Here is a 20,297-nt window from a genome sequence, read left to right as displayed (position 1 = left end):
ATATTATCTTTACGTTGTTTACCAACCATTTTAATTTATTAGTAGATTGAAATTGGAAGCAATCATTAATGCATTTGACAATTCAATTATTGTGTTTTATTTTTGTAATTATTTCTCTATTATTGGAACAAATTACTGAAAGGAAATATTGTTATATTTCATGACAACTTTTGCATTGGCTTAACACATATACAATCCTACTTGTCTGTACGTAATACGCAGTTGCATGTATTATAGTCCATTAATTTTGGGAGGGAAATTTGAAGGGGAAAAATAATTTGTTCCTTTTTCAAAAATTTGAATTGTCTTGTCATATTGGGATTATTAAATAAAATACATTCATGGAAGAAAATTTGGTGTTTCAGAATTTTGGATAAAGAAAAGAAAAAAATCACTTAAACAGAAAAAAAAAAAATTACTTAAACAGAAAAAAAAAAGCTTGTGATTTTACAAAAGTAAGAAAAAATATAGATATATCTCTAGCAAAAACAGCAAGTGTTGATAGCAGAGGAAGTGATGGAGTGGAGGTCTGGAAGAGAAATAGAAAGAGATGAACAGCATGAATGATGAGAGAAGAATTGCATACAAATAGATGCAAGGTAACGTCATCTCATTACCTAAGTGTGATGGAAGACAGAATGATAGTGGGGAGGTACAGACAACAGAGGCGTGTGATTGGTGAGAGAGAAAGGCAGCAGTAAATAGAGACTTCAACATAAACATGATGGCTGAAAGAGAGGCAGATATACTAAGCTTTCATTGTCACTGCTATTAATATTTTTTAGCATTCATTTTTCTAGACTTGCATAGACCGTTATTATTCTCCCGCACATCATTTACATGTCAGTGTCCTCTGTAGTTCAGCTTCTTAAGATTGGTCTCCATTTAGAGTGCCTGGCACTTTAACCCTTTGGTATTCAGACCGCTTTGACAAGTCTGTTACTTTTCTATTTATTCTTTTACACGTTTCACTCATTTGACTGTATCCATGCTGGAGGACCGCCTTAAAGGATTTTAGTCGAAGAAATCGACCCCAGAACTTAATCTTTGTAAGCCTAGTACTTATTCAATCGGTCTCTTTTGTTGAGCCACTAAGTTGCAGGGACATAAACACACCAACATCGGTTGTCAAGTGATATTGGGGTGACAGATACCAAAACACACATAAATATGTGTATATATATACTCTTTTGGTTTAATTTATTATAATAGCCAAATCTCCTTCAAATCAGACATTACATTTTTTTTTACTCTTTTACTTGTTTCAGTCATTTGACTGTGGCCATGCTGGAGCACCGCCTTTAGTTGAGCATATACACAAAAAGACAAAAGAGTATAAAGACAGAAAATAACACAAATGTTCTTAGTGAAGGTATTCACTGGTACCATACCAAGAAAATAAAAGGAACTGGGGTACTTCTGAATCTACCACCACCACCATATAACTTTTGTACCAGTAATTTTTCTTTTAAATTTTTTCAGATTCATATGTTTTTGATATTGAAGATTATGATTTAGCAAAAAAAAATTTTTAATTCCAATTGGAAATGTACATTATTGTGCCAAATTTTAAAACTTTTCGATAAAATTTAATTTTTGAAATGCTGGTAGCCAAACCAACTAGATCCATTACGGAACCATTAGAAGTTAGTGTTGAACATACAGCGAAGTTGATTAAAAAGGTATAAAAAGCACAATTTAACTTCATTATTTAATTATGAACTTTATTAATATCAGCAGCTCTAATATCCGTCAATTGCTTGAATTGACAATTATGTTTTGCCAAGATATTGGACTGTTACATCGTGTGAGAGTTTGTTGCATGTGTAACCAAAATATGGAATTGATAAAGGGTAGCAAAACAAAGAAAAGACTGAGATGTGGAAGGCCGAGTAGAAAGGATAAAGGTCTGAGATGTGACGTATTCTTTGCCGATAGCAATCTAGACTTAAGAGAAATTTTAATGTTCATTTACTTCTCGGCATGTGAAGAAGCATCTGAAAGAAAATGTCAGTGGGATCTGGGTTGGAATAGCGAGACTTTTTGTAATGGAAGAATTTCATCCATGACATATGCACAGTTGTTTCACTTATTTCAGAAAAATGTTTTTTAAAAAGTTATACAGGTTTAAAGTTTGATAATTTTTCACCCAATCAGGAAACAGGATTTGGAAGCTGTCATTTTGTGTGTGACAGCATGTCTTGTCAACTGTAAACAAAGCAAACAAATTGGGGGTGGGGTGGGGGTAATTGAAATTAAAAAAAAAATTTTTTTAAATTTTTTTTTTTACTAAATCGTAATCTCCGATATCGAAAAACATGAATCTGAAAAAATTAAAAAAACAAATTACTGGTTCAAAAGTTATAGGGTTGGGTGGGGGGGGGGGGGGGGGAATTCCAAAGAAATACTGGAACTCGTGCTCTGTTGCTTATGACAAAGAGTATTCCAGTTGATTGAGTCAACAAAACAGCCTGCTTGTGAAATTAATGTGCAACTGGCTGAGCACTCCACAGGCACACTTTCCTTTAACATAGTTCTTGGGAAGATTGAGTGTGGCACAATGTGACAAAGCTGCTGCAACTCATTTTTGCCAGCTTCTTGAACTGAGCAACATGAAATTAAATGTCTTGCTCAAGGATGCAATGTGCCACTGGGAGTTAATTTCATAATCATATGGTCATAAGCTGAATACCCTAACCATGTAGCTATGTGCCTTTATACCATGCCGAAAGCATCATTAGCAAATGGTACCTCTACATGGTTTAACTTATTATAATAGCCAAACCTCTCTCAAATCAGACATTACTCTTTTTTTCAACTCTTTTACTTGTTTCAGTCATTTGACTGTGACCATGCTGGAGCACTGCCTTTAGTTGAGCAAATCGATCCCGCTAAGTTACGGGGACATAAACACACAAGCATCAGTTGTCAAGCGATGTTGGGGGGGACAAACACAGACACACAAACATATACACACACATGCATATATATATATATATACATATATACGACGGGCTTCTTTCAGTTTCCGTCTACCAAAGCCACTCACAAGGCTTTGGTCGGCCCGAGGCTATAGTAGAAAACACTTGCCCAAGGTGCCACGCAGTGGGACTGAACTTGGAACCATGTGGTTCGTAAGCAAGCTACTTACCACACAGCCACTCCTACTCCTTACTGTTTGTTGTATGAGATTTACACATTCGTATGTCCATGGTTTGATAGAAACCCCTTCATTATCACTATATATGAATGTCACAGTCCATGATTAGAGTTCAGTTTCAAACTATAAAACTAGATATCTACTTATTTAACCAACACTTCCAACTCTAGAACACAAACAAACAAAGCCTCTGATGTGGTCACTCAGCCTACAAGAAATAGGAGCCAAATCTCTTTCAAATCACACCCTACTGTGTTGAAACGAAGAACATATTGGCCAGTATAGACCTTGACATATAAAAAAGACCGGATAATCATAAGGTTTGCTCAATCATCACTCAACAACAACACTGTGGTACTACTACAACACTTCCAAAAATCACTATATTTTCTATGTAATTTAAATAAACACTACTCCAGCCCCCAAACTAACAGCAGTATATATAACTCTATACAAGGGGGTGCTGAAAAGTTCCTGGCTTTGGGTAAAAGGAAGTACAAGAGGATCAGTTAATTATGATTTTATTTGACAGCTTCCCCTCTCAGACTCACACACTTATTGCAATGGTCCTTCAGTTTTTCCAAACCCACTTGCTCCATCAAACTGACATTGTCTGTACAAGTGCATGTTGTGCTACACATCACATGTCCAAGATTTTGAAGATCTATGTGAGATGAAGTGTCTTGTTCAAGAACACAACAAACCCTCAGTCCAAGAATCAAAACCATAACATTGTAATTGTTAAGGTGCGATACCTCAACCATTAGGTGACTTGCTCTCTTTTCTCTTTCTCTCACACACGTTTATATATAAAATACTATATTTTATATAATATACACTCCATTCTCCAGTTGTATTGCAATATAGCTGAAGTGGTATTTAAGTACAAATAACCACATGTTGTGATCAAGTTGTCTTACTTTCATCTAATTGATCCTTTTTATAGCTATTAATGTGGGTCCATTGATAGGAGAAGGTGGGTAAGTTTGTAGGATTTCTGAAAGTGTAGATGGCAGTGTGAATTGTGTGCAAGAAATGAAAGATCCAGTGCATCAGGCAGGTGTAAGGCTTCTCAGAGATTGAGGTTTGTTTCCTTAATCTTTTTGTTGCCAGATATCCATAACCTTTTTGTTATCAGATTTCTGTTGAAATACACTGCCTATGTTTCAGTTAATTCTGAAAGTAATAAACTGGTGTTTATACATAAAATAACATGACCTTTACTCCTTTGGCATTTAAACAGGTCATACAGGCCCAAATATTCTACTTGTTCTATATTCAAACTGGCCAGATCTGGCCTCTCACAACAACCCTACAATATCTGTCTAAATGTTAACAGTTACCTTATCAAAGTGGAGGCGCAATGGCCCAGTGGTTAGGGCAGCGGACTCATGGTCATAGGATCGCGGTTTTGATTCCCAGACTGGGCGTTGTGAGTGTTTATTGAGCGAAAACACCTAAAGCTCCACGAGGCTCCGGCAGGGGATGGTGGCGAACCCTGCTGTACTCTTTCACCACAACTTTCTCTCATTCTTTCTTCCTGCTTCTGTTGTACCCGTATTTCAAAGGGCCAGCCTTGTCACACTGTGTCACGCTGAATATCTCCGAGAACTACGTTAAGGGTACACGTGTCTGTGGAATGCTCAGCCACTTGCATGTTAATTTCATGAGCAGGCTGTTCTGTTGATCGGATCAACTGGAACCCTCGACGTCGTAAGCGACGGAGTGCTAACAACAACACCTTATCAAAATCTCAAAGCTACAAGAAAACGCATGCATAATTCAAAACAATGTGAATAAATAAGTATTACATTGGACAGAATGATTTGAACACTAAGGGGTTAAATGAAGAGCACTTAAATGCTCAAAGTTTGTATCATAGAATCTCATAGAATCTCATAGAATCTCAGCTAGGTTGGTATCAAAAGGATTAAATAAAATGAAGTAAAATGTTTGAATGGTAATTAAACAGTGTAAAACTGATTTTGTTTAATATTCATATTTCAGACATGGGCAAAACAAAACAGAAATCAAGGAAGAAAAAAAATGAAGATTTTAAAAAGAGAAAAGTCAAAGTTGGCAAAAAGCTGCCCAAAAAGGATAATTTTACAGACACCAGCTTTAAAACCAGGACCATTCAAGTGCTGCAACATATTCGTACCAAAGATCCATCTTTACCAACTACAAACCGTAATTTAAGTATTAAGGTAATCATATATTTTCTTCTTTGTATTAATATAGGCACAAGACCTGAAATTTGTGGAAAGGTTGGGGCTGGTTGATTACAGTGATTCCAGTACTTGACTGGTCCTTTATTTTATTGACCCTGAAAGGAGTGAGGGTAGAGTTGAACTCAGAATGTAAAGAGCTGGAAGAAATGTATCATCATCGTTTAATGTCTGCTTTCCATGCTAGCACGGGTAGGACGGTTTCACAAGAGCCAGCCAGGCAGAAGTCTGCACCAGACTTCTGTGACTGTTTTGGCAAGATTTGTACAGCTGGATGCCCTTCCTAACACCATCACCATCAAATACATGCTTTCCATGCTAGCATGGGTTGGACAGTGTGTCAGGAGCTGAGGAGCCAGGGGATTGCGACAAGCCCCAGTGTCTGTTTTGACATGGTTTCTATGCCTAGATGCCCTCCTTAATACCAATTACTTTACAAGAGTGTACTGGATATTTTTTACATGGCACAGGCATTAGTGAGGCCACCAAGTAACTCAAAGTAAAACTCACTCGACTAAGGGGTGGGGTGTAGTATTGAGGGCGGTGGCTTTGTACCAGGTGATGGTTGGTTAAAGTATGAAAGAGGGGCAGAAAAGAGGAAATGCATGGCTACTCCAGGTGGTAACGGAGAGATGAGGATGCAGAGTTGTTATGAGATAGCATCAAGTTACAAGAAAGAGAACATAAGAATGCAATCATCATCATCATCTTTTAATGTCCGCTTTCCATGCTAGCATGGGTTGGACGATTTGACTGGGGACTGGCGAACCAGATGGCTACACCAGGCTCCAATCTGATTTGGCAGAGTTTCTACAGCTGGACGCCCTTCCTAACGCCAACCACTCCGTGAGTGTAGTGGGTGCTTTTTATGTGCCACTGGCACGAGGGCCAGTCCGGCGGTACTGGCAATGATCACGCTCAAAATGGTATATTTTACGTGCCACCTGCACAGGAATCAGTCCAATGTTTTGTTCACATGCCACCAGTACAAGTGCCAGTAAGGCAAAGCTGGATATGATCGCACCGGCACCTGGCAGTAATCCCGCTCGGATGGTGCTGTTAGCGCTCCACTGGCAATATTTCTTTAAATTTAATTCCTTTATTAAAAAATCAGTAAAGATTTTCTGAGATAGAATAACTTCATGTTATCTCACACCCAGCCCAGAGCTGAGACAAATATATTGGATAACGATGGAAGCAACAGACATGTTCATTACTGTAACAGCATTGGAAATCAATGAAAGTTAAAAATAGTTAGTGTATATTTTCAGTTAGTATAGAATATAGCTTTTATTTTATTTTAGGCATGGCTGTGTGTTTAAGAAGCTTATTTTGTTTCCATGTAGTTATTGGTTCAGTCTCATTGGGTAGTAACTTGGCAAGTGTCTTCTGCTGACCAATGCCTTGTGATAGAATTTGGTAAGCAGAAACTGTGTGGAATCCTGTTTGTGTGTGTCTTCCACTGGGCAAACAGTGATGGTTTGTTTAGATTCCTGTAGCTTAACAGTTTGGTGAAAGAGATAAATAGAATAAGTACCAGACTTACTGGGGTCAGTTTGATTAAATCCGTTGAGGTGGTGCCCCTGAATGGCCACAGTCCAGTGACTGAAATAAGATAAAATTTGTTTTAATGTTCCTTAATATTCCTTGTCTAGGTGAGCGCATGTGAAAAAGATATTAAAATGGTGATGAGAAATCATGAGATGTTATCTGAAAGGTGTGTGTGTGTGCATGTCTTTAGTTAAAAAATTTATTACTTCTTTCCTTCTAAATACCTTTATAGATGGTTAATGTTAGACTAAATATTTTTGTTGTCACATAAAATGCACCCATGCTGATGTCATGTAAAAGCACCCAGTACACTGTAAAGTGGTTGGTGTTAGGAAGGGCATCCAACCAGAGAAAACGTACCAAAACAGACAATTGAAACCTGGTGCAGCTCTTGTCAAACCATCCAACTCATGCCAGCATGGAAAACAGACATTAAATGATGATGGCTCAGTTATGAAATCATAGACAGAATGAGCCAGATACAATAATTGCTTTCTTCATAATAATGTACATTTTTTGATTAATTTAAACGTAATATTTTCATTATAAGGTTTTGTTTTTGACACATTAAAGTTTCTGTATTATTTCATTGAATATCTTTTTCCTTCAGCTATGAAATATGGTTATAGAGAATCTACATTTATTATAAACTTTTTATTTGTTTCCCTAGGATTTGATGAGCCAATGTCAACATTACAACTCTACAATCCGCAGAGATGGCGTGAATGGATTACGAGAATTGTTGGTTGATTATCCTGAACTTCTGTCTGAAAACCTATCACAAATTATGCAGAAGATAGCTGAACTATTCATTGATAAAGAGAGTAATGTCCGCCAGGCCAACTTACATCTGCTTAAGTCCATTTTACCATTTGTCAGTGAAAACGTGCTCAGTCCTTTCTTTCCTCTGTTAAGTGCCCATCTGTGCTGTGCCATGACTCACATTGATGAAGCCCGTCAGCAACACTCATTGTCTATTCTTGATCTGCTTTTACATCATTATCCAAAGCAGCTCATCCAAAATTCATGCCAGCTATTACCAAACTTTTTACAGCAGATTTCATTAATACGCCAGTCCCATGGTAAAAAAGTTTTAGGTAAATTATCTAAGAACAATTTCATGGATTCTAAATCATCCCGTTCTCTAAGTGTTGACCCCAATAGCAAATTATCTTCCATCAAATGGAGATTGGGCGTTTTGCAGCGTATCTCTAAAATGTTAGAATTAATAATTGCAGAAGATAGCCATGCAGTATCAGGACTTAATGGTTCAGTGTCCAACTGTTTAACAGCTAATGGAATTCACCCTAATTCTAGTAAGAATGGTGTTGTTATTCAATGGACTGACTATGAAGAGGATCAACGTGTTATACTTCGACTGAATGAACTTTATCAAGTGAGAAAAAAAAACAATTCAAGGTAAGGAACTAAGTCTTCATTTGAATCTACCAATTGTTTAAAGAATGAACTAATCTTATGTTTATGAAAATCTTCTGTAGCTATCAGAAACATTTAAATTCTAAAAAGTTGTTGGTCCATCTTGGATAAAATTTGGTGGACAATGGTTCTGGTCATGTTTGATTTGTACAGTCTCTTTTTTTTTTTTGTTCATCTTTTTAAGCCTGTTTCTTATTATTTAGGTGATAGCCATATAAATAATTAAGATACCAAATCTTGCCTTTCAAAATTCAAATTTTGTGAGTCTCTATGGAAAATTGAGATATTATGCCAGTGATTTGCAACCGTTAAGTTGAAATCCTTTCTATTTAATGGTATGCAAACAAAGGATAGATTGTGTGATACTTAGGCATGGAGTATGATGTTGCAAATAATAAGATATGGAGCTTTGAATGCAAAGGATGTACAGTGGAAAGAAATGAAGCAAGCGCCCTCCTCTGGATGTGTGATGCAATGTAAAATCTCATCAAACACTGGGAATGAAGAGTCACAGAAGAGCTGAGAGAAAAACTGGGTATAAAAAGAATCAGGTGTTTTGTGCTAAAGAGGACTCTTGGCACAGACATGAAATGCATGAGTTACGATCACTGGGTAAAGAAGTACCAAGAGTTTGAAGGAAGACATGGGCAAAAGTAATGAAAAGAGCTTGATTTCCGGAAGCTGGCCCTCACAAAGGAGTTCGACAAGTGACAAGATGCTGTGTGGGAGAGGATATGTCCAATCCATATAGAAAAATTGATGACTAGTGAAATGTATTAAATTTTGCTTAATCCTTTTAGTACCAACTCACCTCCAAATTGTCGAAATTATATACAAATGCAATGTTATTACCAGTTCAAATATGCTTATGGCACATTAGAACTCATAGTTTGCACCGTTTGTCTACAGCAAGAAATTTTCTCCATGACAAAACACATTGAATGGCTTTCTTAGGTCACACCCCTTAATTTATTCATATATAACCCTTTAGCATTCAGATTAGATGTAATACTTATTTATTCTCATTGTTTGGAATTGATCATGAATTATCTCACAGCTTTGTAATTTTGATAATGTGATTGAGGAGACCTATTGAGTCAAGTAAATCAAAATCAAATCAAATCACAATCAAATGGAAATTGTAGTTGTGGCCATTACCAGTGCTGGTGGCATGCAATATGTACCATTTATGCGGGTGTTGCTAACAGAGTCGCCTGACTGACTCCCCGTACCTGTAGCATGTAAAAAGCACCATCCGAACGTGGTCAGTACCTGCCAGGTGTGAGAGGCCAGATCTGGTTAGTTTGAACATATGATAGGAAGAATATATATAGGCCAGGTATCGCTGGTTTACCTGTTAATGGGTTAAATTAAAATTGCAGTCTGATAATGTAGGTGCAGATAAGGCTCTATAGTTAAGAAGTTTGCTATGCAATTCTGTGATTTCAGATTCAGCAACAATAAAAATAAACTTATAGATAGATCAGAAAGCAGAGGAAGCTTGTAGATAGATAAATAGAGAGAGAGAGACAAACAAACAGATGTACTACAGAGACCAGCAGTTTGTAGTGATGGCTATTGTGAGTGGACAAAGGTGATGGGGTATTGACAGCAGATATGAGAGAGTGTTTCAAGATGAGGTATGGCAATCTTAAGATGTTGTTCTGAGAAGAGGGAGAGATAACTGGAGGCACAGAAATGGTGAGCAGTAGAAAATAAGTGCAAAAAGATAATAAGAATGAGGGATGGGTATTAAAGGAAACAGTTCTGGTGAGAGGGAGAGGTAACTAGAAGCACAATGGGGATGAAATGATGAAATGTGTGAAGATTCTGTTATCAAGTAGCTGAATAATCCTTGTGTTGGAAATCTGGCAAAGGAGGTGGTGTAAGATGAGTGCTGCAAAAACATTGGGTGTGAGAGTAGGATCTGGTACATGTATAGACATATTTCATCATCGTCATCGTTTAACGTCTGCTGGCATGGGTTGGACGGTTTGACCGAAGTCTATTATTATTATTATTATTATTATTATTATTCAATGATGATAATGATTATTATAAAGGCAGCAAGCTGGCAGAGTTGTTAGCATGCCAGGCGAAATGCTTAGCAGTGTTTTGTCCTTTGCTACATTCTGAGTTCAAACTCCGCCAAGGTCAACTTTACCTTTCATCTTTTTGGTGGTTGCCCCTCCCCTCCCCTGCTGTTGCTGCTGTTTTTTTTTTTTTTTTTTTTTTTTTTTGGTTATTGGATTGCAACCATCATGCTGCAGCACTGCTGTGAAAGGTTTAGTCAATCAAGTTGACTTCAGCAATTGTTTTCTTAAAGTCTAGTATATGAATATATAAATAATGGACTTCCGTTCAGTTTTTGTCTACCAAATTCATTCACAGGGTATTTGTTATCCCTGGGCTATAGAAGACACTTGCCCCAGATGCCACATAGTAGGACTGAACTCAATACCACATGGTTGTGAAGTGAACTTTTTAACCACATAGCTATGCCTGTGTGTGTGTGAAAGAGAGAAATAGTTTGATATGTGTGTGTGGCATGTAAAAAGCACCTTCCGAACATGGCCGATGCCAGTACCCCCTGACTGACTCGCGTGCCAGTCGCACGTAAAAAGCACACACTACACTCTCGGATTGGTTGGCATTAGGAAGGGCATCCAGCTGTAGAAACATTGCCAGATCAGATTGGAGCCTGGAGCAGCCACTGGCTCTCCAGACCTCTGTCAAACCGTCTAACCCATACCAGCATGGAAAACGGACGTTAAACGATGATGATGATGAAAACTTTAAAATCTTTTGTATGCATATAGTAATTTGTATTGATTTTATTTTTTTCTCTTCTCCAGTGGTCGTCATCTGCTAAAGGACAAATCTTACGTGCAGCGTTTCATCAGAACACTAATTCCTTTGATTCTGGAATGCTGGGTAGAATGCTGTCCTGAAATAAAAGTGGCCTGTGGTGGTTTGTATTATTTGTTTGTCTTTTAACATTTTGGATTTTGGTATGGTAAAGGGATTGATTTGGAGTATGTAAACTAAGATCACACCTAATTAACAATGAAGATTTTCTTTTGTAAATGTTATAGGCACAGGCGTGGCTGTGTGGCAAGAAACTTGCTTCTCAACCACCTGGTTCTGGGTTCAGTCCCACCATGCAGCACTCTGTCTTCTACTATAGCTTTGGACTGATCAAAGCCTTGTGAATAGAAGATTAGGTAAACAGAAACTGAAAGAAGTCCATCATGTAGAAAAAAAAAATATATATATAGACTACACTCTCTGAGTGGTTGGCGTTAGGAAGGGCATCCAGCTGTAGAAACTCTGCCAAATCAGACTGGAGCCTGGTGTTGCCATCCGGTTTCACCAGTCCTCAGTCAAATCGTCCAACCCATGCTAGCATGGAAAGCGGACGTTAAACGATGATGATGATGATGATGATGATGATATATATATATAGATAGATAGATATGACGGGCTTCTGTGCCAGTGGCACGTAAAAAGCACCATTCAAGCATGGTCGTTGCCAGTGCCACCTGATTGGCTCCCGTCCCAGTGGCACGTAAAAATCACCATTTGAGCGTGGTTGATGCCAGTACTGCCTGACTGGTCCCTGTGCCGTTGGCATGTAAGAAGGCACCCACTACACTCTCAGAGTGGTTGGTGTTAGGAAGGGCATCCAGCTGTAGAAACATTGCCAGATCAGATTGGAGCCTGGTGCAGCCTCCTGGCTTTCCAGACCTCAGTCAAACCATCCATCCTATGCCAGCATGGAAAGTGCATGTTAAACGATGATGAAAATGATGTGTGTGTTTGTCTGTGTTTGTCCCCTACCACTGCTCGACAACTGGTGTTGGTGTGTTTACATCCCCCCATAACTTAGTAGTATATAAAAAAACCCAATAGAATAAATACTGGGCTTTAAAAAAAAAATAAGCATTGGGGTGAATTCAGTCAACTAAAAATTCTTCAAGGCAATGCCCCAGCATGGCCGCAGTCTAATGACTGAAACAAGTAAAAGATAGAAGATGATGATCATACTATCATCATTGCTTTGACTTCCACTTTTCCATGCTTGCACGGATCGGACAAAATTAGTTGAGGCAGATTTTCTTTTGGATACCTTTTCTTTGCCCACCTTCGTTTCCCAACAAGGTAATATCTTTATGTGACCAGACCTGTTTTTATGGGAGATTGGAACTGAATGACACCCCTTGTATGACAATGATACTTGTCTACAACTTTTATGTGATGTCACACCAAGAGACACACACACACACACACACACATTTACATATATGTACATACACCCATCATCATTATCATGTGTTCGTTCTCCAATGCTGTTTATAATCATCATTTTAACATTCACATTTCCATTCTTGCATCAGTCAGAAAGAATTTGTTGAGGCAGATTTTCTATGGCCAGATACCCTTTGTATTGCTAATCCTCACCTGTTTCCAAGGAGGGTAATATTTGGCTGGACATGTTTTCATAGGAGATTGGAAACAAAGGACAGCGCTTGTGTGATGGTGATGCTTGATTACACCTATCACATGATATTGAGAGAAGGAAAGACATGCACATACAACAAGCTTCTTTCAGTTTCCATCTATCAGACCTGTTCAGAAAGCTGTGTTGGCTCAAGGCTATAGTGGAAGACGCTTTCTCAAGGTGGTTTATGATAGATAGCCTGCAAACATTAAATCTCCATCAAAACTACAATCTGAATTCCATTATATTTCTCTTGATAGCAACCAATAATTGGTTCATTGGACTTGTATTTCAGTTCATATGTCATTCAATAGGACATTACAAAAGCACCATTTGGGTGCGGCTGATGCCAGTGCAGTCTGACTGGCTCCCATGCCGGTGGCACATAAAAAACACCATCTGAGCATGGTTGACGCCAATGCCCCCTGACTGGCTCCCATGCCGGTGGCACGTAAAAGCACCCACTACACTCTCGGAGTGGTTGGCGTTAGGAAGGGCATCTAGCTGTAGAAACCTTGCCAAATTGGACTTGAGCCTGGTGCAGCCTCCTGGCTTGCCTGTTCTTAGTCAAAACGTCCAACCCATGTCAGCATGGAAAGCAGATGGTAAACGATGGTGATGTAATTTAAGAAATCGACAGTTACATCGTCATTTAATGTCCACTTTTCATGCTGGCATGGATCAGACAGTTTGATAAAATCTAATGAGTGTATTATGCTTTAGTGTCTGTTTGGCATGGTCTCTATGCCTGGCTGTTCTTCCCAATGCCAATCACTTTGCAGTGTATACTGGTGCTTTTTTCGTACTGCCAACACTTGTGAGGTCATCGAGCAGCTTGCAAAACTACACACTCCAAGTGGAGAGGAGAAACTCTATGCTACGAGAGTGAGGAGTAGCGAGGGGTATAGTATGAGAGAAGAGAGATAGAGCTGAATAGGTTTCTTGCAGTAGAGGAGTTAAAAGACTATTTTAGAAGCGAGGATGGTAGGGGTGGAGTTGTGAAGTTCCTATAAATAATGACAGATGTCACTGTTTACTTTCAACTTACAGAGTGGGCAGGGGGTGCCAGGAGTGGCATGGCAAGGATAGTAGTAGGGGGGGGAATGTCTGATAGTGTGTGGCAGCAGAAAAGAAATGAGAATAAACAGGAGCGTTGAAAGAGAACTGACATGTTGTTTGGTAGGTTGCAGGTGTGTATGAAAAGAGTGAAATGTATGGTGGTGGGGTAGGAGGGATAATTTTGTGGGTAAAGATCAGTATTGATAACAAATGAAGTGGTTAATTTAGTTTTGTATATCTTATTCCATACCTTTCTAAATAACGAACTCATGAAAAGCTTAATGCAAAATCATCATCATCATCGTCATTTAATGTTTGTTTACTATGCTGGCATGGGTTGGACAGTTTGACAGGAGCTGGAAGGCTGTACCAGGCTCTAGTCAACTGTCTTGGCATGGTTTCTATGGCTGGATGTCCTTCCTAACCACTTTACAGAGTGTATATGGTGTTTTTTACAGATGCCAGCACGGGTGCTTATGTGGAACCAGCAAGGGGGGTTTTTCATATGGGACCGGCAAGGGAGCTTTTCATGTGGGACCGGCAAGGGTGCTTTTCATGTAGGACCAGCAAGGGGGGCTTTTCATGAGGGACCAGCAAGGGGGGCTTTCATGTGGGACCAGCAAGGGGGGCTTTTCATGTGAGACCAGCAAGGGTGCTTTCCATGTGGGACCAGCAAGGATGCTTTCCATGTGGGACCAGCAAGAGTGCTTTTCATGTGCGACCAGCAAGGGTGCTTTTCATGTGCGACCAGCAAGGGTGCTTTTCATGTGGGACCAGCAAGGGGGGCTTTTCATGTGGGACCAGCAAGAGGGCTTTTCATGTGGGGCCAGCAAGGGGGCTTTTCATGTGGGACCAGCAACGGTGCTTTTCATGTAGCACCAGCAAGGGTGCTTTTTATGAGGTGTCAGCACAAAGTGTTTTTATTCTGGAACAATTCATTTCATCATTCCAGAGAAAAATAATTTTTTTGTCCTAAGCGATAAGATTTTTCACCACAAGTCATTAAGTTATTTCTGTTAGCAGATTTAAGACTCGCAATCTCTCATTAACCTAATATTGTTGAACTCTGTAAATTAGACCTTAGTCAGCAGTGGTGATTGCTGAACAAGCAAGGAAAATGTAGGAGCAAGAAGACCTGTTAGTCTTGTCCTGTCAAGAAATTAATAATCTTTCTAGTGCTAGTTTCTTGATAAATTGCACCCAGCACACTCTGATAAAAGGTTGGTGTTAAGAAGGGTAACCATCCATTGAAACCAAACCAAAATGGAACCTATGAGCAAGACCTGGTCCCTTGACCTGTTAAAGAGGACAGTCACTCTGAATAACAACTGATTCAAATTATGACAACACCTCCAACTCATGCCAGCATGGAAAATGAATATAATATGATAGTGATGACAGGACATAATTCCTTCCCACTGTCTTCTAATATGTTATGACTCAGGTGAATGACTGTTACTGAATTCTACATTTTGTTTGTATCTGCTTGAAAGTCATTACTAAATCTAATCAAAATCTACCTACTTTTGAATATTCCATCGTTCTTTACCATACTGCTGTAATGTTCTTGAGTTTTACACTTAAAGTTCTGTCCTTTCACATCTTATTTACATTATCTAATGAAAACTTTAGGAAATGTACAGATAAGGAAATAATTTGTTCTCCTCTTTCAATACATCTCAATGCTTCTAAAGCAAACTTTGTTTACTTTCATTGTAAGTTGAATCTAAGGAAATATATTTAAGTCTCTGAAAAATATATCTTTTCTTTGTTGATATACAGACAGTTCTCAAGACGCATACATTCAATTTTCATACAACTTGGCCTTTTGAAAACGTGAGTTGTATGAAATTTGGACAGACAAATCTTGAGGACCGTCTGTATGAACAATCAAAACTAAAACTAACATATACAAAAGAAATAGAGATAAAAATTAAATTTATGCATCTAAAAGATTACCTGTATTTTAAGTTTGAAGTTTGAACAGACAAGTCTTGAGTCCTACCTATAATATTTCATTGATCCTATCCAACTTTCCCATAACAGTTTGTTGACTTTAAACTGTGTCCAGTAGAGGGACCCTAGTTCAGAAATTCCAGGGTTTTAAAGAGTGTGGAACCACCTCTTAGCCACTATTTTCCCCAAGTACACTCTGATCTGGAGTGGTAGCAGCTGTGAGGGTCCCATTTATGGGTGAAATAGCATGTAACCACCCAAGCTAGGATGTGTTGAAATTGTGGAATGCAGCAAGGTGGATGTGAACTATTTTTGCAGATGAACTTATTGAGTGGATGGTGAATATCACTAGATGCTGAGCAAATGAACTATCAACAAACTGTCAAGGGCCAGGATCAGCCAATTCAGTTAACAAATGACTGCTATCACCTGTAGTCATGGCATGTGCAGATGAGATATTTCATCAAAAGACCAATGTGACTAAAAGCCAAGCCAGGCAGTCATGCCTCTTTATGTGAGATATCTGGCATGGAAGAGTTACGTTGGACACAATACTGGATTGACTAAATCTTCATCCATGCAGACTGTCACCATTTCACTTAGATTCCAGAGTTTACCTAATATTTTACTTCTTTGTTAAAATATTTAGGATAGAATATAATCTGTTTATGCTTTATGTTTCTATTTCAGAGGCTCCTATTTCCATAGAGTCACTACCAGTGTTGGCTACTTTGGCTGAGTTATTAAAACTGATATGTCAGTACATTGACTTAACTAAACAGTTGGATAACATAGAAATGGTAAGTGCTTGTTTATAGTAATACTAGAGTTTTCTTAACTTCACTTCTTATACTTTGAAAGTATGCTCTCGTACCCTGGCAGCACCATCTTTATCTCCCTTCCAGCTACTCTCACCCACCCTCACTTGTCCCTCTGTCACACTTTAGTCTCTCAAATACATTCCCACTCAATCGAGATGGCTTTTTCCCTTTCTTTACTTTATCCTGTAAGTCACTTGGTGACCTCACGTGTGCCAGTATCATGAACAAAAACCACCCAGTACACACTGTAAAATGGTTGGTATCAGGAAGGGCATCCATCTGTAGAAATCATGCCAAAGCTGAGTTTGGGCCCTCATGCAGCTCTGCAGGTCATTGAACTCCATCAAACTATGTGACCTAGGCCAGCATGGAAAATAAACATAAAATAATAATGGTGATGTGAGTCACAATTTGTTTTAGTAGATTTGCTTCCAGCAAATTACTCTACTTTTCTCATGGGTTGTTTTTATGTTCTTTAGTGGTTATCACAAATTTTATATTTTTGTTTATTTGCTGAGTTTGAAAGGAGGAGAAATGCTGTTATGATAGTGATAGAATAGACACAGAAAGAAGACAGCACTCCTTCCTGTGGACTGGAGCAAATATTTTGAAATTAATCACAGTGGTACCATGGCATTCTTTTTTTTTTTTTTTCTTCTTTATTGTGATATCCTGAAGTGGCTGTGCATGAAATAAGCCAGGATATATCAATCAAAATAATTCACATGCAACCATCTCAGCAAAGCAGGAACAAAGAACACTGAAGTTGTGAAATTCTCACGCTATCATTGTATCTTTTTGCCAAAGGGTCACTTGTATCAGTTCACTGTGAGAATTACTTGTACAAACCAGTTTAACTTACAAACTTTTTCTGAACATTTTCAACTTTATCATTAACAGGTCAATCTTCTGTTTCTCTCTCCGTCTCTGTTTGTTTGTCTGTCTGTCTGTCTCTCTCTCTCTCTCTCTCCATAAAGAATTAGTAAAGTAGAATGTCATTGTTTGATCTTTTAATATTACTGCATTGATATTGATATAGGACAGCAAGCTGGTAAGATTGTTAGCATGTTGGGCACAATGCTTAGCAGCAATTTCGTCTGTCTTTATGTTCTGAGTTCAAATTCTACCAAAGTCGACTTTCCCTTTCCTCCTTTTGGGGTCAGTAAATTAAGTACCAGCTGAATACTGTGGTTGATATATTCGACTCAGCATCCACTCTAAAATTGCTGGCCCTCTGCCAAAATTTTAAACCAGTATTTCAACTCATGGTATCATTAGCACCCCAGACAAAATGCTTAGTGGCATTTTGTCCATCTTAATGATCTGAGTTCAAATTCCATCAAGGTTGGCTTTGCCTTCCTTTTAGGGTCAATAAAATAAGTGCCAGTTGAACAATGGGGTCGATTACATCGACTGACCCATTCGCCCCCAAAATTGCTGGCCTTGTGCCAAATATTTGAAACCAACATCACTGCATAGATAAAAGTGGAGGAGGAGATGTTACAAAGACTGTTGGTTAGTTTTTTTGATTATCTGCAGTAGAGGATCTTAACGTGGATAGTAGCATTCCCTTTATGCATGTGTTAGGTGGAGGTGGCTGCCATTATGCACTCATAATAGTGTGCAGAGTATTTAGAGGAATATGAATCTTACTTGTTTCAGTTAGTAGACTGCGGCCATGCTGGGGCACTGCCACGAAGAACTTTTAGTTGAATGACTCAACCCCAGGACTTACATTTAATTTTTTTTTAAGGCTGGTATTTATTGTGGGTCTCTTTTGCTGAGCCACTAAGTTACAGGAACATAACCACACCAAGTGAGGGACACATGGACACAAAGATACACTCACATATCTATATATAGAGCGATAGAGATGTACAGATATATATATATATATATATATATATATATATAAATATGTAGAAACTCTGCCAAATCAGATTGGAGCCTGGTGTTGCCATCCGGTTTCACTAGTCCTCAGTCAAATTGTCCAACCCATGCTAGCATGGAAAGCAGACGTTAAATGATGATGATATATATATATATATATATATATATATATATATATATATATATATAGAGAGAGAGAGAGAGAGAGAGAGAGAGAGATAGAGAGACATAGATAGATATTCTCTTATTTGTTTCAGTCATTTGACTACAGCCATGCTGGAGCACCACCTTTAGTCAAGCAAATCAACCCCAGGACTTACTCTTTGTAAACCTAGTACTTATTCTATCGGTCTCTTTTGTTGGACAAAATAATGAAAACACCTAGCATCATAGCATCATAATTTTGAAATATCTATAAAACCGTCAAAAGCTTGTTTATTTTTATGTGTTTTTATTTATTATTGGTGTTGCTTAATATGCTTTGCTAAAATTGCTGTTTCTTTTCAGATATTATCAGAAAAAGGTAATTAAAATTCATTAAAATGACAGATCTATTGGACTTTCAAAGGGGTCAAATTGTTGGTGCTTGTATGGCAGGTGCTAGCATACCGAAAACAGCCAAAATGTTTGGTGTATCAAGAAGTACTGTCTCAAAAGTAATGACAGCCTTTGAGAAAGAGGGAAAAAGGTCCTCGTCAAAACAGAACTCCGGAAGAAAACCAAAACTTTCATGTAGGAACCGTTGGACTCTTACATGAATTGTTAGAAAGGATCACAAAAGTACAGGTCTCAAAATTACTGCAGAGCTAAATGACCACCTCGAGAACCCAGTCTCCATAAAAACTGTTCGCCGGGAGCTGCACAAAGCTGGAGTTCCCGGGAGGGCTGCAATCAGAAAACCACTACTTTCAAAAACAAACATTGCAAAGCGTTTGGAGTGGAGTAAAAACCTACAGAATTGGTCCTTAGAGCGGTGGAAGAATGTTATTTTCTCGAACAATTCATCCTTTACCTTATTTCTGACCACCGGCCGAGTATACGTGTGGAGACAGCCAAAAGAAACATTTGACCTAAACTGTTAAACATGGAGGAGGATCTGTGATGATCTGGGGCGCTATATCTTGGAAGGGTTTCCCTTCATCGCAGAATTAATAGTCAAGACTAAGCATTTTATCTGATCAAATTCATCCTATGGTTGCATGTTTCCGGAGAGAAACTCGATCTTTCAGGAGGATGATGCACCAATTCACACAGCTAAAATTGTTACTGAATGCCATGAGGAACAGTCTAGTGAAGTTGAACATCTTATCTGACCATCACAGTCCCCAGATCTCAATATTATTGAACATTTATGGTGCATTTTAGAAAAACAAGTAAGGAGTTGATATCCTCCACCATCATCACAGGAACTGGAGAGTGTTTTAGCCCGAGGCTATAGAAGATACTTGCCCAAGGTGCCACACAATGGGACTGAACCCGGGAATCATGTGGTTGGTAAGCAAGCTACTTACCACACAGCCACTCCTTATATATCATCATCATCATCATCGTTTAACGTCCGCTTTCCATGCTAGCATGGGTTGGACGATTTGACTGAGGACTGGTGAAACCGGATGGCAACACCAGGCTCCAGTCTAATTTGGCAGAGTTTCTACAGCTGGATGCCCTTCCTAACGCCAACCACTCAGAGAGTG

At 38.6% G+C, this 20,297-nt stretch overlaps 1 protein-coding gene across 1 annotated transcript in view; it reads left to right on the top strand.

Annotated features, from left to right (window-relative positions):
* The window catches only part of LOC106871708 (testis-expressed protein 10 homolog), a 58,993-nt gene that overhangs the window by 12,847 nt on the left and 25,849 nt on the right, over nt 1–20,297 (top strand). The window contains exons 2-5 of the mRNA XM_089363531.1: nt 5,168–5,367; nt 7,610–8,358; nt 11,232–11,347; nt 16,583–16,692. Coding sequence (XP_089219657.1) covers nt 5,170–5,367; nt 7,610–8,358; nt 11,232–11,347; nt 16,583–16,692 — 1,173 coding nt within the window. The 5' untranslated portion in view covers nt 5,168–5,169. The remainder of the gene's footprint in view (nt 1–5,167; nt 5,368–7,609; nt 8,359–11,231; nt 11,348–16,582; nt 16,693–20,297) is intronic.

Source organism: Octopus bimaculoides, chromosome 1, assembly GCF_046866305.1.
Source record: "Octopus bimaculoides isolate indiv1 chromosome 1, ASM4686630v1, whole genome shotgun sequence".
In the NCBI taxonomy this organism is placed as follows: domain Eukaryota; kingdom Metazoa; phylum Mollusca; class Cephalopoda; order Octopoda; family Octopodidae; genus Octopus; species Octopus bimaculoides.
This window is presented reverse-complemented; position numbering and strand designations above follow the sequence as displayed.